Genomic DNA, 21,083 nt, shown 5'->3' with positions numbered 1-21,083 from the left:
GTGAGTGAGTGAATTAAAAAAGGAAAAATTATCAGCTCAATGATGAGGAAAAATCAACAACTGATATTGGGACCTACCAACAAATAGAAACATGGATGTTAAATAAGTAGTTTAAAGAAAAAAAACCACCTCTTCCTCTTTCAGAAGAAAGTAAAGTATATGGATAAAAAGCTGAACATGAGTAAATGTTTTTATTTTTGTCTCTGCAGCAGTTTGGCAAAATCCTAGATGTAGAAATAATCTTTAATGAACGTGGCTCTAAGGTAAGCTCCATTTCAGTGTTGTGTGCTTGGTTTCTTTTAGTTTTGTTTTATTTAAAATAGTAAATAATCAGAAAACTTAAGCTGTTTTTCAAGCCTGCAAAAAGTATCCCAGTGAGCTAGCTTGACTAGGTTACCTCTAAACATAAGCCACTGCGTGGCCAGATTTCTCCTAAATCTTTCTTAAATTAGGAGAGTGATGGTGTAGAAACGAGAGAGGTTTGAGGGGAGAGTGTGGCCGTAAGGAAGAAAGGCTGTAGGAGATGTCAGTCCTTTCTCAGATTTAAATTTGGCCTAAGCTTCTTATAGTAAAGGACGAGAGAGAAGACTGGAAAAAAGTGAAATTTTGTGAGAATTCTAGTCTGAATTCTACCAGAACAGTTCAGCTTTTAAAAATCGAACTTCAAAATGACATACTTAGAACAAATTTAATATTTCAGTTGTTCAGTTGACTTGTTCTCTCTGTTCAGTAAATTCTGATAAAGCTTGAAAACAGGGAGTAAGTGACTCAGGTATTCACTGTGGATTTCCTCCTTTAAGTTATACCCAGATAGGCAAGCTTCAGGACTGAGAGTCACTTCAATTACAAATACAGTGAGTTGGGGTTTTTTTGCATGAGGGTGAACATAATAATTTACTGTTTTAAATTCCCAATCTGTATGATTTAGAATTTTTATGCACTAAAATAAGCAGCAGTGCTTTTAGGAATGAAGGAATTGTAAAGTCTTATAAATGGTGTTGTGAAAAAATATTTGATGAACTGAATTTCAGAATGTTTTATGTGAGAGTTTTCTTCTTCCTCAACAAATGGAATACACTCCACAGACACAATCAGCTGTGGGCAGGCTTGTAAATATTTACCTTGCTATGTTCAGTTCTACTTGCATTTTTAGGTTAGACCAGTTTTTGAAATTAATTTTCATTTGGTCATGCCTACTGAACTTTGAAAATAGTCCTTAGCTATGATTAAATCTCTTAAGAATGTAATTTGAGAAGAGCTAAATAAATAAGCTAATATTTACCTCTCTTAATTTCCTACTCCAAATTCACCTTACTTTGGGAACTAATGACATAGCTACAGAGTTATATATACTTCCTGCCCCCATCTGTACTAATAAAAATGTTTGTGCTTTCCTAATGCTTCTGACTATTATTCCCTTCCTTTATAGAGTGCATCAACACTAAAAGTGTTTAGTTCTGACTATAATGATTATTTGTTTATTATTAAAGAGGTAATTATACTCTAAGCTTTCAGTTTTCAGTTAAAACAAAAAAAAGATTAATTATGCCTATACAGAACTTTCTCCAGCACTTAACTTGGTAAGTATTTTTAAAGTGAAATCTATTCAAACTGTAACCAATAAAACTGTTTATACTTGTAATTTCCTCACAGTGGATTTCTATTCTTTTGTTGTATAGTTTGCTGTTATTTTTTTGTGACCTTTTTAGATACAAGATAGAAAAATGACAATGGTTTAGAGATGAGAATCACATGAATGTTAAATAAATACATGAAGATTATTGACCACACTGTTTATCTGAACCAGTATAGTTTAAATGCTTTTGGTTTTAAGTGTTTGCACTTAAAACATTCTTAGCTAGACTAACAACCGGAAGCCCAATAAAATTCTATCAGGCATTGAGGACTTTGCTCCTTACCAAGAAAATAATTTGATTGAATTCTTGTGAAGCAAAGGAAATTGATCTTTCTAAGGCTTCTTTCATTGACTTCAAGGATTTGCCTACTACCAAAAAATTTTTAATTTACCCGATTCAATTACTCCTCCCCTGTAATTTCCATTTTAAAATGACACAAGCCTTCCTTTTCTCTTTGGGGAATCTAAAAATATATGCTGCCTCTCTCAGCTTGATGCTGTGTCCTCACTGCCCTTTTTTCTTTGGGCTGCTGAAGGGTAGACAGACTGTGTACTAATTGGAAAATGTTTTTAAAACAAAGCACAGAATTCAGAATTGCCTTGGACCTGCCTTCTAGAACTGATACAAAAACCTGTCTTCATCCTTTGCCCTTCTTAACTGCTACCTAAAGTTCTTAGCTGGAATGGGCTCATTAATAGAGATTTATTTTGGAGTCAAAACCTAGATGCGTCTTCTGGGATCCACCTGAGATAAATTAATGAGTACTTTTCTTTTCGTAAATTAAGTTTAGTTTCTCATTACTTTTGTGTCTGGGGTTGACTATAAAATTACAACATGTCTTGAAAGGAGCCAGAGAAAAGGAGCCTTACATGGTCCTATTGGTTAGCTAAGAATTGCTCAGTCTTTTAACAGAGTGCTTTTCTGTACAGAAATTAGCTTTATTGAATTTTTTCTGAAGCAATAATGGAAAAACTGACACGTTTTTAGAGATAAGTAATCCTTACATGTAAAACAGTATTTAACCAAGTGACTGCGAAACAAAAAGCAACTCTTTATTACCATGTCTTATTTTTTATGAGATCATCGGCCCCGGGTTGAGAATATACCCCCTTAAAAACATAAGTGAGCACTGCCTTGCTGCATGCCCATCCCTTCCCTGCCTGCTGGTAGTCTACCTTTCCACCTTGCCTGGAGAGTAGAATTTCTGTGTTCCAGAAAGTAGTTGTTTCTTTGTTGTTGACTATTTTCCTTTTTTCTTCTTTGACCTTCATATTCTGAATTTGGTTTTTATGAAATGAATTTATTTCGTTTACATGCATATACATACATACATATTTATTTAAATTATTTCATGTGATTTTTGGAAATGTTCTTTTTACTCCCTACTCCTTCGTAAAAACATAAAGTCAGCTGTATTTAGTTTTCTGTGATTAACTGAAGCAAAGATAGACTGTCCTTTTGAAAATGTTTAATTATGATATGTGATGAAAAATGATACCCCTTCCAAAAAGTTAACTAATGTACTCATATAGAATCTAGAAGATGATTAAACAGGTACGCATAGCATTATTGATTCTCCAAATTTCACCAGTCGTGACAAAGTAGTAATACAAACAATAAGAAGTTAGTGTATAGGGAGAGTGGCCATATATCCTGGTTTATCCAGGATAGTCCCAGTTATACTTGTTGTCTTAGCAATTAATAATGTCCCCTTTCTCCCTCAAAGTATCCTAGTTTGAACAATAAATTATATTGTCATTCTCCTTATAGATCCTTTGAGTAACAATTTTTAAAAAGCACCCTTTTAAAAACCATCATAAAAGGAAAACATGACGTTTAATGAGAAGTAAGGGGGGAAAACATACATAGTTCATTAAATGGAATAGTCACAATATTCTCATGTATTTCCTTCCTTTTTTCTTTTTTTTCTCACATATTCTCACATAGAATCTTAAACAGAGCGCTAAACAGTGGTCACCTAGTTCAACAGCCAATACTCTTGACCTTATACTGTCTGCTAGACGCTTTTAGTAACTGAGCACTTGTTTTCAAAAGTTTATTTCACTGTTGAAATTCAGACCTTCCACCATCCTGTTCACTATCACCCAGTCCCATAACATTTTGTTTGTGATAATTATCAAGCTTATTTTAAAAAGAAATACAAAGATTCTCACAGTTATATTTTCCATAAAGTTTTGTCAACATACTTTGAGTATACTTGTCACTTTCGAAGGGGCGCGTTTTATAAATATTGAATGTATAGAAGCTCTTCTTCTTCACACAGTGTCAATTACTAAGTCCTCTAAAGGACTGCAGAATAGAGCACAGCAACAATTATTGAGATTTCTAGCAGATTTTTAGTTAATGTGTTTGCATTACTTCTCTCAGGTGGATTTCTGGAATGATGGGAATCTGGGTTTGGGTTAAGCTTATGTTTAGGCTGGAGTTAGGGAAGATGAAACCTCTATTCCCATTCCTCAGACACAAGAAATATGCTGTAATTTCTCTCCTATTTCCCTGGCTTTCGATTTTATGCAAAGGGAAATTATTTCTTTCCAAATATAGTCAAAAGACTGTCTTTGAAATTGCACTGAGTAGGCCTTTGTGATTTTCAGTAAAATTTGATGGGTAATGCTGAGATGAAATGTTTTTCGTTATACTTTATTAAAACTGAATTAACAGTGCATGTATTTCCAAAAGTCTTAGCTTATTTTCTTTTGCTACCATTCTATGGGTTTTAGTTTCAGTTTTCTTTTATTAATTTTTTAATTTCTGTGTTCTGGCCATACCCAGGAGAACCTTCTGGTTTTGATTTCTCCCTTAAAAGTTACATGGTAAATTTTCCTTCTCATTCTTCTGAGATGGAAAAATTCAAAGATTATACAAATTTGAAAATATTTTTACAATGCTCATCCTGTTGCTTGTTATTTACTGCAGTCTGAGGCCAGACTAAAAAGGTGACGGTTATTCGGCTCCTGTGTGCCCTTGATGACAAATGGATGTCAAGGCAGATAATAAAATTTTTGTCACGCTCTGTAGAAGTTTTAACCACGACCATGTACCTGATAAACACAGCATCCCTCAATTTCCAAAAGACAACTAAGATAGCTGGTAAATTGTGAATGGAGCACTGGTGTATCTAAATTGCTAACATAGAAGAACTTTGGGAGCTGAGAACTTTAGGTAAGAGTGTAAAGGTGTAGACCTTCATTGCCCAGTGCAGCAACCATGTTGACCATTTGAAATGTGGCACATCTCTAGATTGAAATGTGCTTTAAGTGTAAAATAGACACCAATTTCAAAGACTTAGCTCAAAAAGAATATTAAACATCTCACTCATAATGGTTTCATAATGATGCCATGTTGAAATTATAATATGTCCTATATACTGGGTTAAATAAAATACATTACTGAAATTAATTTCACTTGTTTTTACTTTTTTAATGTAGCTAATAGAAAATTTGAAATATATATGTGGCTCATGCTATATTTTTATTGGATAGTGCTGGTATAGACAAATGTTGCAACATCATTTTTTTAATTTAAAAATGAAAGTTTACTTTTTGTTTATCTTTTATCTTCTTACATACCTGAACTATGTACTGTTAAGGGTCTGACTTTGTAGCTATTCAGACTGTTATTATGTTTCCCTTTTTGATACCTTGTATGATCATTTTGAAGCTCTTGTAAGGAAAATGTGTTAGGTAGACATAATTGTATTAAATTTTTTTCAAGGCAAGAGATCCAAATGACCAGAATTAATGTGAATTAGATTTCCAAGAATAAGGGAACATTAAACATAATTTCGTGGAAGAGAGTTTTCCTATTAGTAACTTTTTGAGTCTGTGAATATCCTTGGCTCAATTTCTGGCACATTTTCAAAAGTGCTAAATTTTATTGAAGAAACAGTACATTAAAATTTTTTTCAAGCCTTATTTGAGTTAATATTCTTAAAACCAAGTTGTAAATGTGACAGATAAGCAAGCAGGAAGTTGAGTTGATGGAAAACCACCTGTTTGAAGTTTCAACTCAAGAGAAAAGTATTTAAGGACAGTACTCCAAAAATACTGGTTATGCCTCTCATCTTCCTAATCACAGACCTTAATTCTGAGAGATATATATTCATTTCCTAGTGCTTCTGAACAAATTATCACAAACTTGGTGGCTTAATACCACACAGATTTATTAGCTTACAGTTCTGGAGGTCAGAAGTCCAAAGCGGGTCTCACTAGGCTAAAATCAAAGTGTTGGAGGGCTGTGTTCCTTCAGGTGGCTCTAAGGGATGCTCCATTGCATGCCTTTTCCAGCTTCGGGAGGCAGCCCACATTCCTTGGCCTATGGCCTCCCTTCCATCTTCAGAGCCAGCAACAGCCAGCCCAGCCTTTCTCAGGCTGCTACACTCTCCAATTCTGACTCTCTTTCCCTCTTTCACTTCTAAGCACCTTTGCGACTACATTGGGCTCATCTGGATAATCCAGGATAATCTCCCTATCGCAAGATCATTAATTTAATCACATCTGCAAAATCCCTTTTACCATGTAAAGTAACATATTCACAGGTTCCTGTTATTCTGCCTGACACAAGGTCTATTTATCTTGGAAGGAAAGAAAGAAATCCTATTACCTCTGTGTTTCTTATCAGGAGTCCCAAAGTATCAACAAGGCCTTCTGTCTCCTCTTTACGCTAGTAAATATGCCTGCAAAGATTGCTTCATTTTGGGGTTGCGGCAGTGAGAGGCCCATGTACCGCAAAAAAAAAAAAAAAGATTGCTTCATTTTTATGTCTTTGATATCTTGATTAGCATTTCCTTTAGTTTATAAAACACTTTTAAACACTTTTAAAGCATTTAAAAGTGAAAATTTGTTCCAGAATACTGAAGTTATATTGAAAAAATCTTACACAAGCAGACTTTAATGTTAAACTTCGTCATATGCTGACTGTAAGATGCTAGCACTTATGATACCACACAGCCATTGTGTCACAGATGGTCCATCAACACATTACAGAAAGAAGGGTCATAGAACACATTTAGCAATCAGATTTGAAAGAGAAAATTAGAAGAATTGTAGGACTAATATAGTTTAGTAAATAGAATACTGAATTTCGGTTTCAAAGCTTAATTTCTAGTTTTCTCACCATTAGCTGTAGGAAAAAGCTACGTGGAAGGAAGAAGACCTTGTTGGTGCTCTGGGCCTTGTTGATGCTTGAATACTTAACCTCAGATTGGCTCAATGTCTTTACTTTCAAAAGGAAACGAACAGGTTTATCCTTTCTACCCCATGGGTGCATTTAAAAGACACACAAGTATGTGTGTATGTATGTGGGTGTGTGTAGTCATAATGCTAAAGTTAAAAACTTGTATATTAGCCTCTACATAATCTGCTGTCCAACCACTAGTTTATAATTTATTAATTTAACCCAGGGCATAAAATGTATAAGGCTGTGACAGTCCGTTGAAATACAGCTTATAGAACTTACAAAATGTGATATAAAAGCTCATCACTATCTGTAACCTTTTTTTATTTTATTTATTTATTTATTTATTTTGTGGTACGCGGGCCTCTCACTGTTGTGGCCTCTCCCGTTGCGGAGCACGGGCTCCGGACGCGCAGGCTCAGCGGCCATGGCTCACGGGCCCAGCCGCTCCGCGGCATGTGGGATCTTCCCGGACCGGGGCACGAACCCGTGTCCCCTGCATCGGCAGGCGGACTCTCAACCACTGCGCCACCAGGGAAGCCCTGTAACCTTTTTTAAAAGGTTTAACTTTCCTATTGGAGGATTCTCCAGGATCGGGTAGCTGGCTTCCTGTCTTCATCAGATGCTAGTGTAGATGACAAATGGAACAATTGATTAGTAACTTGCCCTTGTACACCTTGAGTTGTCAAAGTGGCTATAACACGTTGATATCAAAACTTGTTTCTGAAAATGTGTTCGCATTGATATCTTCAACACATGTACATTTTTAAGGAACATTTTGAATTAAAATTACCCATAGTATTCCGTCCTAAGCTACATATATTTTTTAAAATTTCTGTCAGCTTAGCATTTCACTTTCTAGATATCCAAATTGAAGGTAGAGATAATCCATTGGAATCCTCCGTGGATTGCCACCCAACCATATAGTCACTTAAATGCTGAGAAATCAGATCCTTCAGAATGATGGAGTTGCTTTTATAAAATCTTATTGAGCAATGCACATTATTTAACATCTCAGTTAAAAATATGTTTTGTATATATAGGAGTACTCATGGTATTAATAAGCAGCAAAGCAGAACTTCAGTGAAAGTAAAGGTTCAGGTTATCCTACAACGGAATATTCAAAGAATGCTAGAGGGACAGTGAAGCTATTGAGACATGGGGACTGTCTCAGAAAATTCTGAGAAGTTACCACTCTACAGATATAAATAGCTTGAGAAAATTTTATAGTTACAGAGTGGAAAGATAAGGACAGAGCACCTAGAATGAAACTGATATAATGCTTTGTCAAATAGTCCTGTAGTATATAGTAAATCCTGCTGGTGTTGAAATTGATAGAATGATAATGACCCAGGCAGTCTTTTCAGATTTAATGTGAGCCAAGGAGTAGAGTGGGTTAACTCCCGGTCTCCTGCTTTTTCTATTTAATAAATTAAAACTCCATGGTTGGTTGGTTTGTTTTTCAGCGTCTACAATGGACAAATAAATTAATCCTAACTCAGAGTAGCAACTGTATTGCTGTTTTATGGTATTCGTTTCCTATTAAATAGTATGCAACTGATGTCACTAACATAGATCTCATTCCTGTTGCCTTTTTGACTATTCCTTTTTCTCTCTGCATATAGAAAAAACTAATACATTTAGTAGCAGATGTAGGCTTCAACAAAATTTAGGCAAATTTGGGTAAGCAATTTTCTGAAATTCAGCTGAACATATTTTTACTCTTGAGTGTCAGTCTGGTTGTTTAAAATTCGCATTGAAGAAAAGTCATAATTGACCACTGCTTACTGGTATTTTCGTTTGCTTAGACAAACATGAGTGCTCTCCTCTTCCACACCCAGTACCCACAGAATCAAGCATGAACACTATATCTTAAATTATACCGTTCCCAGAGAAGTTGATGGTGCTATAAGCAACAGGCAAAGTGGGGCTAAAACGATTAGACTGCCTCAAAAACTCATGATACAAGGTTTGCACCTAAATATCAAGTTCCGTGTAGAAGTTACTGGGGAATAATAGATTTAATTATTTTTAGTATTATATAAAAGGATATGTATGTTAGCAGCATGAAATAAGAAAGGTAGGATTTTTTAAAATGTTCAGATTCTCAGTTGAATAGTTTGACCCGAGTAACTCTATACCTTAATTTTGGTCTGGCCTCACATGCTTTATGTTTTATTTTATTATTGTTTTTATTGTTGTTAATTACATTATTATTATTATTATCACTACTACTACAGTTCTTTATTCTTTTATTGGATTTAATTTCCCTTTACAAAATATGCATGGACCAAAAATGTGACTTTGGGAGAGTATTGCTGAGTTGTTGCTGATGTCAGTTTCATACTGTGATATTTTTTTTCTATTTACCAAGAGATCAGTATTTCAATATAACGATGTGCATGTTTTCCCCCTTCTCCCGCTGCATGCAGGGATTCGGGTTCGTAACTTTCGAGAATAGTGCTGATGCAGACAGGGCCAGGGAGAAATTACACGGCACCGTGGTAGAGGGCCGTAAAATCGAGGTGCATGTCTTCAATAATTCAATTTCTGGTTTATATTTTTATTTCTCTTTTTCTGTATTGCCTCACTTATTTCACATTTGGAACCCTGTCTTGTTTGTGTTTTTGTGTCTCTGTGTCCTTTACCTTCTTGCACTAAAACGCGTAAAAGTAACACTTCTATCCTTCTCCCCCCTCCCATTTTTTGGTTGTTTTGGGGTTTTAATTTTGATTTACCTGTGTGCGAATGTATGTGTATTTGTTTTTCATTTACTTTTTTCCTCCAAAATGTTCATCCTTCTACTCTCTTGATTTTTTTCCTTTGCTTCAGTTTGCGAGACTCTGAATTCCTCTAATCAGGCCAAAATAAAACTAACTTTTAAAATGTCTACAAACTACCCAATTTAGAAATGTGTCCTGTAATGAATCAAGGGGCCAGCCAGTAGTATCCTCTCTCTCTTGGGAGGCCAGTTCGCCTCCACATGCGTGTGACAAGTAAGGAACAGAAGATCACAGAGGTTGGGGGCGGGGAGGAAAGAATCCAAAACTAATGTGGTTTTCAAATATATTTACTATCTAGAATTTCAGCAGTTACTGGAGGGCTGGGTGGCTGCCTGTAGACTGTGCTAGTACTGTGAGTGAGTCGGCCACCTGGTGCCCACCAGCCCTTTTCATAACGCAGTGAAGGTTAACTGGCTCCTTTCCCCTTTCCCAGTTTGTAAAAGTATGAAATATAAAAGCCACCATCTTGAGTAAGATGTCTGCATATTTTGCTTTTTTTTCCCCCCCTCCCTTTCCAATGGTTTAGCATTTAGGGCCCTTCACTTGACTCACTCTTTCCATGGTAACTATACACAATGCTGGCGATGGTGCCCGTTGGCGGTAAGTGAAACAAAAGCACTAGAGAAGAAGCTTTTTTAAAATGTAATTACAAACAAATAAGAAAGAAAAAGTCCATCTGCCATCTCACATTAACACTACAAAATGTGATTTGACTTGCTCCTCTTCCTTTTCCTTTCCCCCTTTTATTTTCAATGCTGTTGAGTAATGCCGCCTGGACTTTGGATGTACACATTGTTTTGTAGCAGTCTGAGCTGTTTGAGTACTGACGTCATGATGATTTTTTCCCCTTGCACATCTTACTCAGAGTTACTGAACTCCAGTTTGGCTGGTTTTATTAATGCACTTCCTGCCCCCACTTCCTTTCCTCCTCTTCCTCTTTCCCAGACCTCTGTTTGTAGCTATGACTGTTCTTTCTTTGCCCTTGACAGCTCTCTCTCCTGCCCGTGACAGCCTTCCTGACTTTCTGTCTTCTCTTCCCCGCTTTTTTGTTCTCCTTACCCAAGCTGTCTTCCTACCCTTTGCCCTAGTCCTTCCCCACCCCTTCTCTGTTGTGTGCAGCTATTGGTCTCTTTTGCTGACTGGTGGTTTCTGATTGGTTCTGGCCATTTTTCCTTTAAGTGCTTGGGTGCTTTCTGCTCTAGCAGCTAGTGGAAGCTCTTGCCCCATTCTAATCCTTGTCTGTGAGAGCCTCGCTCTTCACTTTCTCCTGTCTTTCCAAAATTGATTGTTTTTTTCTTTCTTTTATTTGTGTGTGTGTGTTTTTTAACTGCATGCTCTCAGTCTCATCATTGTTGTATCCCATTCTTTCTTTTAAATGTGAAATGTTGATATGATTTGGTGGGTCAAACTAGAGTAAATGGAGTTTCCAGCTCTTTTCCTCACATAGGAAGATCATCACTATACAAATCCTGAAAGACATATTATTAAAACATTTTTTGTTCCAATTCTACCTAAAATTGATGTGGTTTTTTTTTTTTTGGTAACAAATTTATCACTATTCAAATTTAACATAATATAAATTCCCAGAGCGAAATAAGACATATTATATTTTGTATGTTTTATAATTCTTTTAAAAACTGGCCTGTTTTTATATACCTGACAACATAGTATATAACCAGGTTCTATGGTAAGGCTTTACCCTCCTTGCAAGAGCTTTGAGGCTGGTTCTGACACTGGGCTGCAGTATCCTGGCTTCTAAGCTCCATTCATCTTTTCTTCATCAGCACCATCTTTGTAGCATCTACTTACCTTACCACTGAGAATGCTTTAATTATGCCGTTCTGTAATGAGGGTAGAGAGTACCATAAAACAAAAGAAACATAAGCTTTATTTTTTGAATTCTTTTAAGTGCCTGATTTAAAGGCCTCTTGAAAACTTTCTTCTTAAATGAATAGGCCACATAATCTAGAAAATTCAAAATGGTCCTGAAGTCTGTCAGCATGGGAATCTCAGTTCCTATATTTGTTTACTGACTCAAACAGTAAAATCTCATACAAGCATATAAAAAAAGCTGAACATCAGAACAGGTAAACTCCACAGATTTTTTTTCCTATCTTCCTATAAATTTATTTCCTGACCAATGTAGCAAGCCTCTGTTTTGTTAATGAACTTCAAAGTTCACGTGCACACAGAGCTGTTTCCAATTACTTTTTTCCATATTTTCTCAATGCAGAGACTTCTCTGTTTAAAAGGTCTCCAAAGAACTTGCAGATGTACTTTTTCTTTGGAGGCCTGGATGGTAAAGTTGTCCTAGTTTTCCATTTGGAGACCAAGAAACTGCATTTTACTCTTGTTAGCCTCATTTAATGAACACTTTAATTAAAATACTATTATTAATATTTTATATTGTTATATTAATTATTTAAATCAATTGTCTCTGAAATTTACATTTTAAACTGAATACTTTGTTATTGAATGAGCACCTCCATATTCCCTAATGTGGTTTACTTCCTCCCTGCCCCTTCTTTCTACTTTGTATCTGTAGGTGAATAATGCTACAGCACGTGTAATGACCAATAAGAAGATGGTCACACCATATGCAAATGGTAAGAGGTTACAAGTCATCTTCGGAAAGATGTCATTTATTCTCACAAACATCAAAGACTTTTTCTTGATTTCAGTCTTCAGTTTGTTTCGTGTACGTTGAAGTATTTTCTTTACCTAGGAGAGTTAATTTTTATAAATTACTTTTTTTTTAAGTTTTTTTAGTTATTAAGGTGTCATAGCCTCCGTAAAGTTCATTTTATACTGTGCGAACACATCATTTGAGGTTACCTATTAACCCAAGTTAGGCCCCCCGTGGGCACCCTCTTTTTGTAGCTGCTGTAGTTCTTTATAATATGTTAGGCTTGTCCAGGATACCCTTGGATCTTACTTATCTGAACATAATAATTGGTATGATTCTTGACCCCTTGTTCTCCTTTTAAAGGAATGGTCTAGAGGCAGCAGCCACGGGGTGTGTGTGTTGGGGAGTGGTACGCGCGCATATTTTCTATTTTCTATTCCGTGGCTACCTGTTATACAGTGAGTTTTATAAATGTTTCTCATGAAGAAGGAATTTTTCTGTGAATATTTTGTCTAACAAAAACAGAACTTTTGCTTCAGTTGTCAAATTTAATCTAGACTCATACTCCCTAAGTGAGGTAGGATATAATTTTAATCTGTTGTACAACAGTGGTTTTGCAAGCTGTGTTCTACAGGACCATCTTGGGGGGAAAAAGAAAACTGAATGGACTGGGTCTTGAGGCCTACAGCTCTGCTTTGGTGGACCTCATTCTCTGTTGTGTATTTTAGAGTTGTGCATAAGATTTTATCTAGAATAAAAAGGGGAGTTTCTCCCCTTTTATTGCTTTATAAAAGTTTGAACCAACTGCTAGAGTATGACAGTATGTGCTGGTAGTATCTTAAATCAAGTAGAAGTGTATTAGTGTTGAGTATATCCCGGGAGGTCTTCAATAAATATGTGTAGCCCAGCTTTTCAAACAGATTATAGAAATCAGCATAATTTGCATTTATCAGCATAATTTGCATTTTCCTTACTCACTTTACTAGTGGTATATCTTGGGATGACCACCACCTTCCACTTTACCTTTTGTTTTCTTCTTTTCACTGCTATCACAGAAACAGAAGTTTCTGCAATTTTGATAAAAATCCAATTTAAACTAAATCAGAAGGAGAGTATGTCAGATTTCCTTTCGATCCAGCGAGAATGGTGGAGCAGAACGAGCTGCTGACTAGAATTGAGAAGACAGAAATTCTCCTTCTAGATTTGACTCTTCATTTTCCTCTGTGACAGTGGGCCAGTTTCCTAACCTATCTGATTCTGTTTTCACCTCTGTCAAGTAGCAGAATTTTGGCACCACAAGGCTCTTCTTTAGAAGTCTTCTTTAGAAGTCATTAAAATCCAACCCTCCTAGCTTATTATCTAGGAAATGAAGCCCCGGGAAGTGTAGTCCTTACTCATTGTCCCAGAGATGGTACCTATCTTACCGCTCTCTTTGGGTTTTGTGAAAGTCAAATGACATAAACACATACAATACAATGTAAAAATACATTTGTAAAGTGTACAAAACTAAACGTATTCAAGATATTGTTGACAGTGTACCTTTATATACCATTATTATAATGTGCATCCATTGTATGCATTTAAAGGGAGTGCTTAAGTAATAGTGTCATTGATAGAAAAGGAAAAGTTCATTTTTTAATATTATTCTAAATCACAATTCAAGCCTACTGGAGCCAGACTTTAGAAACATGCAGCTCCCGTGTTAGAGATTCTGTAAAGAGTGTGCTAGGTGCCTTCTAGTGAATTCTCAGCATTTTAGTTCATGTTGGCTTTGAGTCCCTTGATTTGTCTAGTTGAAGAACATTTGTGCTTTTGCAACTCCGGTAGGATTTGAATCCAGATTTTGAAATTTTTATGCAGCATAATGAACAGGCATGTCTATAAGCACATAAAATAATGAATGGGGGATTGGATTGATTCCGAATGAATGGATTTTCTCTTGAATAATGTCTTTGCTTATAGCCATTGAAATCTGTTAATTGGCCTTTTCTTCTTTCCATTCACATGTTTATAGAGTAGCAGTGGCACAATGTTACAATGTTATAAAAGAATTAAACCAAAGAGCCAATCTTTCAGAAAAATAAAATGGCATATTTATGTATAAAATTCAACAAATATTTATTGATTAAAGTTTTCACATGGAATTCTACTCTAACTATCAGTGGGTAATAGTGCATTTTTCTTTTTTTACTACTTGCCATATTCCTATAAATCTAAAAAAGGGAATGTAGAAATGAAATTGATATCAAACCTAATGTTTGGAAATACTTAAAATTTATAAATGTTTAAGTTAATGTTCAGCAGCGGTCTTGTATCCATTAGCTTAAAGGTCTGATTAACATAAATATGCTTATTGCAAATTAAAATCTCAGAAGACATGCACCAAAGTTGGGAATGTACCTTGAATTTTATCATTGCATGTCTCTCCTTGGTGCCTTCGTTAACTCCAGTGAAATCCCAGTGGGAAATCCCAATGAAGGAAGATTTCCATTTACCCAGAATACCATTAGCATGGTATAAATGAACATGGAATTCAGAGGTCCAGGTCAAATTTGAATTCAGTCAAAGGATACCCTTATCAAACAATTAGAGTAGTAAACAGGGTTAAGATGATATAGAAGACAGTGCATCACAGTATGAGAGAGAATGACACATATTCTGCCTTTTTCCTTCTTCTAAACAAAGAGTAGGTCATTAAGCCGTTCTATGAGAGACCGTATACCAAACCGCAGGATCTATTTATATTTCTTTTTCCTTCTCTCATTCCCTCTCCATCTTCCTACCTCCCATTTTTTTTCTCACGTCTCTCTACCCCTACCACTCCCCTGCCAAATCTTCATTATCCTTTCACCGTGCTAGTCCTGCTTAAAGATGATCAGGTCCAGAAATGTCATCACCCTCTCATGTAACCCCCCACTGGCATTCTAAAGAGAAGCTGGTACCAGGCAAAAATGAACCCAGAGGTGTCTGAAGCCAACTTGCACATCACTCCTTTTCCTTAATATTCCTCATATAGTTTTTTGTTTGTTTGTTTGCTAGTTTGTTTGTTTGTTTGCGGTACGCGGGCCTCTCACTGTTGTGGCCTCTCCCGTTGCGGAGCACAGACTCCGGACGCACAGGCTCAGCGGCCATGGCTTACGGGCCCAGCCGCTCCATGGCATGTGGGATCTTCCCAGACCGGGGCACGAACCCCTGTCCCCTGCATCGGCAGGCGGACTCTCAACCACTGCGCCACCAGGGAAGCTCCTTCATATAGTTTTAAGTGTTTACTGTCCTCTCTTCCGTTTCAGGTTGGAAATTAAGCCCAGTAGTTGGAGCTGTATATGGGCCCGAGTTGTATGCAGGTAGTATTTAAGTTAATTTTTCCATTTGTGTTATTTATATATATTTTTAAAATCTATTGTTTTTCAGTTTCCTATTCCTTTGTAATCTTTTTGCACTTTTTCATTTCTTAAATGCACTCAGCATCCAGCTTTCAAGCAGATGTGTCCCTAGGCAATGATGCGGCAGTGCCCCTGTCAGGAAGAGGGGGCATCAACACTTACATTCCTTTAATCAGTAAGTAGCCTATGTTGACCTGGCATGGCTTTTGACTGTTGTGAGTAAACAGTGATGTGTTGGTCTCTTTTTTTCCCCCAAGTATAATGCATAACTGAAAAGGAGGCATTCACGAGAAAGATAAATACTATCACAGTGCCCTGTCCTGCTTATTAGCCTTTGCTAGAATCTTTTTGACCAAATGTTAAGATGGCCAAAAAGCATAAATAGTTGGAAAAGTTAGAAGGGGGTGAGGACACGTAAAGAAAATTTTAGTCTGCACTTTGTAATGAAGAAAACAAAAGAAGTAATTATTTGTGGAATGTGTTGTACATGTTATCTGCAAGTCAGCTTTGGGCCCTTGAGTCGAATATCACTCAAAAGCCCCTCCAGTATTATTGCTTATTCTCAGCTCTGTTGATATCTCTAAAGTCATTTTGACCTGAGCCATTTAGCAAGAGATATAATTAAACAGAGTTCAGTGGACGTGGAATCAGTGTCTCTGTGTGCTTTCTAGAGGGCAGCACACTTAAAATAGGCCCTTAGAAAATGTCTGCCTCTTTAAAGGATTACAAGGCTGCAGGGGAGAGGTAGTTTCCCTCTCACCTCACATTTCTGAATTGAAATATTTTAGATAAAGAATAAGGTTGACTAATGAAATGTCTGAAGACTACTGTGTGCCTTGGAGTGTGGCAGCATGTCAAACCACAAAAGAATATTCTTATGAAGAATAATTATTATCTGCAGGTAATAACGTTTGGAAACAAGGTTAATAATTAGCCAGTGAAAGAGTTTATATCAATCAATTTAAACTGCCCATAGAAATTAAAAGTCTCGTCTCCATTTATGGCAGTAGTGCTCAGAGCTTCCTGACCCGTTTCTCCTCAGCTTGCATGGTAAGGCCGAAATTGGGAAGGAACAAAGAAAACTCACTCAAGATTTGTGATGAATGAGGCATGGAGTCAATTAGTTTGGGCATATTGTATATTTCCATTTCTTTTTGAGAAAAGATGTAATGTCGAGGTGTCTTTCCTGTAATTGGTGCAAAGCAAGCTGTGATTTGTACACGTGCTGTTGAATGCAAGTTGGCATTTCTGTCGTATTTTGGGTCTCCCTTTAGTTCCTGGCTTCCCTTACCCAACTGCAGCCACCACGGCGGCCGCTTTCAGAGGAGCCCACCTGAGGGGCAGGGGGCGGACAGTATACGGTGCAGTCCGAGCGGTACCTCCAACAGCCATTCCCGCCTATCCAGGGTAAGCAGTAGATTCCAAAATAAGCAACCGCACAAAAACAGAAAACCATGGCCCTCGTATAACTTCTGGGATGTTGCCGTGCCACATAGTAGAGATTCTGTGAATATTTGCAAATTAACGGATTAGATGGCAAGAACCATACCATTGTCAGAATGTAACAAAATATCAATTCATTATATAAATCTTCATTTTGGCCACCTTAAGCCCTCACAGTAGTGGCTTAAGACAGTAGCCAGAGCTGTCTTGTGTTCACTAGCAGTGTGTTGGCATGGAGTTCACTCAGCATCGCACGAGTTTGGATTAACACTCCTGCAGACAACCAAACTAGAAGCTCAAGACTGTAGTGCAAGACTGCATCTGCTGGATTCACCCCCCTCACCACCACCCTTACTGGGGCTGAGGCTCTCACACGTGCCCTCCCTTGTGGTTTCACCGCCTGGGTGGTGAGCAGCAGAGCTACTTACCCACAATGGATTTGCTTTCTTTGTAGGAAATGGATTAAAAGAGGTTAATTCAAAGATGAACCAAGTCCAATTGAATCAAGGGAGAAAGGGAGAAGTAGGAAGAATTAAACTACAGTTGGCTTCCGAATGATAATAAAACAACTAATGGAGCTGAGCAGCCTTCACCCTTTGATTTTTGTATGGAGGGTGTCTCATGCAGTGGAATGATTCCATAGCAACAAATAAATCCTTTGTTATTGAATGGGGGAGAAGGAGTGAAGATGGCAGGTTTTGTTTTCAGTTGTTTTTCAGTGTCAACCTAAAATGTATATTTTTGTAAAGAGTGGACTTTTATAAGTTAGTTGTATCAGGACTTTCTTTCTTCAAAGATGTGACGTTTGTGTTCTTCATCTTTTCTCTGCCTGTGACGGGGTTTTTTTCCATATTCTTAATGAAGAATAAACAGTGGCAGAGGAGCCTATTCATTGCTACATAGTTAAAATGTAAAGGGAAAGAGCCTCCTTTGTAGGTCCTTTTCTGACAGCAAAATTGACTGTGAGGTATACTAATTTAGCATTCATTCATAGACCAAAGGGACATGCCATTTGGGGTCCTCAATTACACAGAATTGAAGCATTTTTATCAGACAAGACAAATATGCATGTTGAAATGGGCAGGCTTCAGAAGCCACTGGAAGGGAACGACTTTAGAAATAAACTTGTTTGCAGTTTATAGATGTTTAAATTCCATGCATTCCATCATCTCCATCTTCTGCCATTACTTACTTTTAATTTTATCCTTTTTTTCCTCTCAACTTGACCTTTGACCTTCAACCTCTGACATCTCCTTTTAAAGAAGTGAATAAAGATGCAGTATTGTTTCATCAAGAAATAGTCAAGTAAAACATAAAACTGAACCTTGGAAGTTCTACACACTAGGAAAATTGTTTTATGAAGCGTCTTCCATTTCAATCCAAGAGATTTTACCATCATGTTTGCAAAGAGATACTGCTCACCAGAAACATGGGACTTCTTTATTTTGTAATATTCCTGAGTTACTTTATAAAGTGGTTGAATTCATTCCTATTCAATATAGGTCATTTCAGTATATTGGCCAAACTTGAGAACCCGTTCTCTACCAAGTCTGTGTCAGGTATATATTTGCTCAAAGATATTTTATCGTTATGTCTAATCACATCAATTTCTGTGCATTACATTGAACACTAATTTCCCATGTTTTCTTTTTTATTAACTAAACCACCTGTTTACATGGAAGATGGCAAGGAATAAGTCCAGTATTTTATGAGGAATGGCCTAAAATTGCTTTTCAGCTTAGTAAACTAATTTTATCATTAATCATTGTGTTCTAGCCTCCTTGTGGCATTTGATATAGGGAATATTGGAATTCTTCTAGAATTTAGGTGAATATTCCCAGTGAGTGATACAGCTTAGCATAAAATGTATTCCTTTTTAATGCCACCACTCTTCTCTATAGAAGAAATATTTTTCAGTCATTGCCTATATCCCCTTACTGAAATAGTTGAAGGCTAATTAATCACCACTTGGCATCAGTGCTTTGCATTTTATCAGCCTTCGCATTATGAACAAGTCTCTTTTTTACTAAAATGCAATTGAGAGACAGATTACTTTCTAATATCAATACTTTAACTGCAGTTGGAGACTGTGAAAATGGACAGAATTCAGCTAACTGAACCTCACGGATGAGTTTAATTTGCCTGTTGTATAATACAAGGGCACAGCATAACAGGGGCATTGCAAAGTGTGATCATACTATCCAGTAAATACAACAAAATGTCACTGGGAGTAGAATTCAGAAACTTTCCAACTACATATAAAAAATAAGTTATTTTCATATTCAAGTTAAAAATATAATTTGATAACCTCACTTGCTAATTTGTTTATTGTAACAGAGAAGGTAGTGGTGAAAATTTCCAGCTTGTTTAGGTGAATAAATGATAAATAGATCTTCTAATTTTACATAACCAAATCTTGATTTAACGAATATGAATAAGAAAGTCGTCTTTTTTCTCTACTGCTATTCCATATCTTTTGGTCCCCAAATAATGTTTTGGGGGAGTTATATGCACAAAATACCTCAAAAAGTTTGACATCTATATTTTAATTAAAATAGTTTAGTGTTGCTTAGGATTAAAAAAAGAGTCATGTATTTTGTTTGTTCAATACAAATTCATTTTCTAAACAGAGAGTAAATAAACACTTCTATTCCTAATCAGCTACCTTCTCAATTTTATTCATTTAAATAAAACAGGTCATGCCCAGAACCTCAGTTATCAGTTGAATTTTTCAGAATTCCATGAATATTCTTATGGTCAAAAAAGAACCCTTAAAGTCTTCCAATTACTCCTCCCACTCTGGATTATATTGTTACTATCTGGGATCCCCACTGCACCTTTCAATTCTTGGACCTTGGACCAATCACCTTAACCTTTAGCTCATTACCTCTGCTTGTGAAAGCAATGCATTGTGGGTATTTTTGGTTGTGTTTTTTTTTTTTTTTTTTTAATTACATTTCTCTGTTTACTTTGGTCAGAATTGATTGACTTGTTTTCCTGAGGTGTTGCATTGGTTCTTAAAATGCTGAATAATAATACTTTGCATGCTTGTGTGATCAGCCAAATCTTATCGCATGTCTAATGTGCAGGGTAAAAAAGCAGGTGATGTATGGATATCAGGGGAAAAAATTACATGTTACTATGAAACTGATAACAAAATACTAAACATAATTTTGAAACATACTTTGCATACAGGTCCTGCCCTAGTGGAATTCTTTGGGTTCTTTTGCATGTTAACCCCTCTCTACACAACCCCTGCCCACCCCCACCCCCCCACACACACACACATACACATACACATACACATACACACACCCCTTTTGGAGCTCTTTAAAGAAAAACTTCCTCTTAGGACAAACTTATTTTTTAAAAAATACTCCAGATATGAAAAGTTGGTGTTTTCCAATCCAGCAGATTTTCGATAGCTGTATTAGGCCCTCTGGGAATATGCTTTATTTTTTTCATCCTACTTTAATTACCAGATTGGCAGGCGGTTCCTTCCAGGGTTTCCTTCCTCCCCTGCCATGCCTGTCCCGGACTGCCGAGAGAGCTTGTGCCCCTGTGCTCCTCCTGGCTGACTGACCCCGGCCCCAAGCCCAGGGTCCGTATTCATACATCACCTGCCCGTGTAGAGCGCATGTGCATGCTGCCGTCCTCAATAACCGGAATGTGTTTCTGTTCTTTTGTTTTTTTGTTTTTGTTTTTGTGTGGATTTTCTGCAGTGTGGTTTACCAGGACGGATTTTACGGTGCTGACCTCTATGTAAGTACACACACCGGGGCCTTCTCGACCCCATCCCCTGACGAGCCAGCCTTTTTTTTTCTGTTTCTTTGGTTTGGTTTGGTTTTTTTTTTCTTTTTTTAATATAATTTAATTTTTATTTTCATTTTCCTTGTGGATATATATATATATATATTTATATATTTAAGAATGCAAGCATGCTTCTCTGCCACTGCGCTTGCCCCTGGGTGCAAAAACTAAGCCTTTGGGTTTCCTGATCATTGCTAATGTCAGT

General features: G+C 36.7%; 1 protein-coding gene across 10 annotated transcripts in view; it reads left to right on the top strand.

The window, feature by feature from the left end:
• RBFOX2 (RNA binding fox-1 homolog 2) overlaps nt 1-21,083 on the top strand; it is a 257,056-nt gene that overhangs the window by 222,195 nt on the left and 13,778 nt on the right. For 2 of the 10 annotated variants that reach the window (XM_024743498.1, XM_024743499.1), the window contains 7 exons: nt 210-263; nt 9,266-9,358; nt 12,162-12,222; nt 15,533-15,586; nt 15,708-15,800; nt 16,888-17,032; nt 20,791-20,830. In XM_024743498.1, the coding sequence (XP_024599266.1) occupies nt 210-263; nt 9,266-9,358; nt 12,162-12,222; nt 15,533-15,586; nt 15,708-15,800; nt 16,888-17,032; nt 20,791-20,830 (540 nt within the window). Of the gene's footprint in view, nt 1-209; nt 264-9,265; nt 9,359-12,161; nt 12,223-15,532; nt 15,587-15,707; nt 15,801-16,887; nt 17,037-20,790; nt 20,831-21,083 lie in introns of those variants that run through there. The other 8 variants (XM_024743502.1, XM_024743500.1, XM_024743493.1 and 5 more) reach the window with 7 other exon arrangements.

Source organism: Neophocaena asiaeorientalis, unplaced genomic scaffold, assembly GCF_003031525.2.
Source record: "Neophocaena asiaeorientalis asiaeorientalis breed wild unplaced genomic scaffold, Neophocaena_asiaeorientalis_V1.1 scaffold332, whole genome shotgun sequence".
Taxonomy (NCBI): Eukaryota; Metazoa; Chordata; class Mammalia; order Artiodactyla; family Phocoenidae; genus Neophocaena; species Neophocaena asiaeorientalis.
Note: the sequence above shows the minus strand (reverse complement) of the source record. Positions and strands in the feature narration are given on the sequence as shown.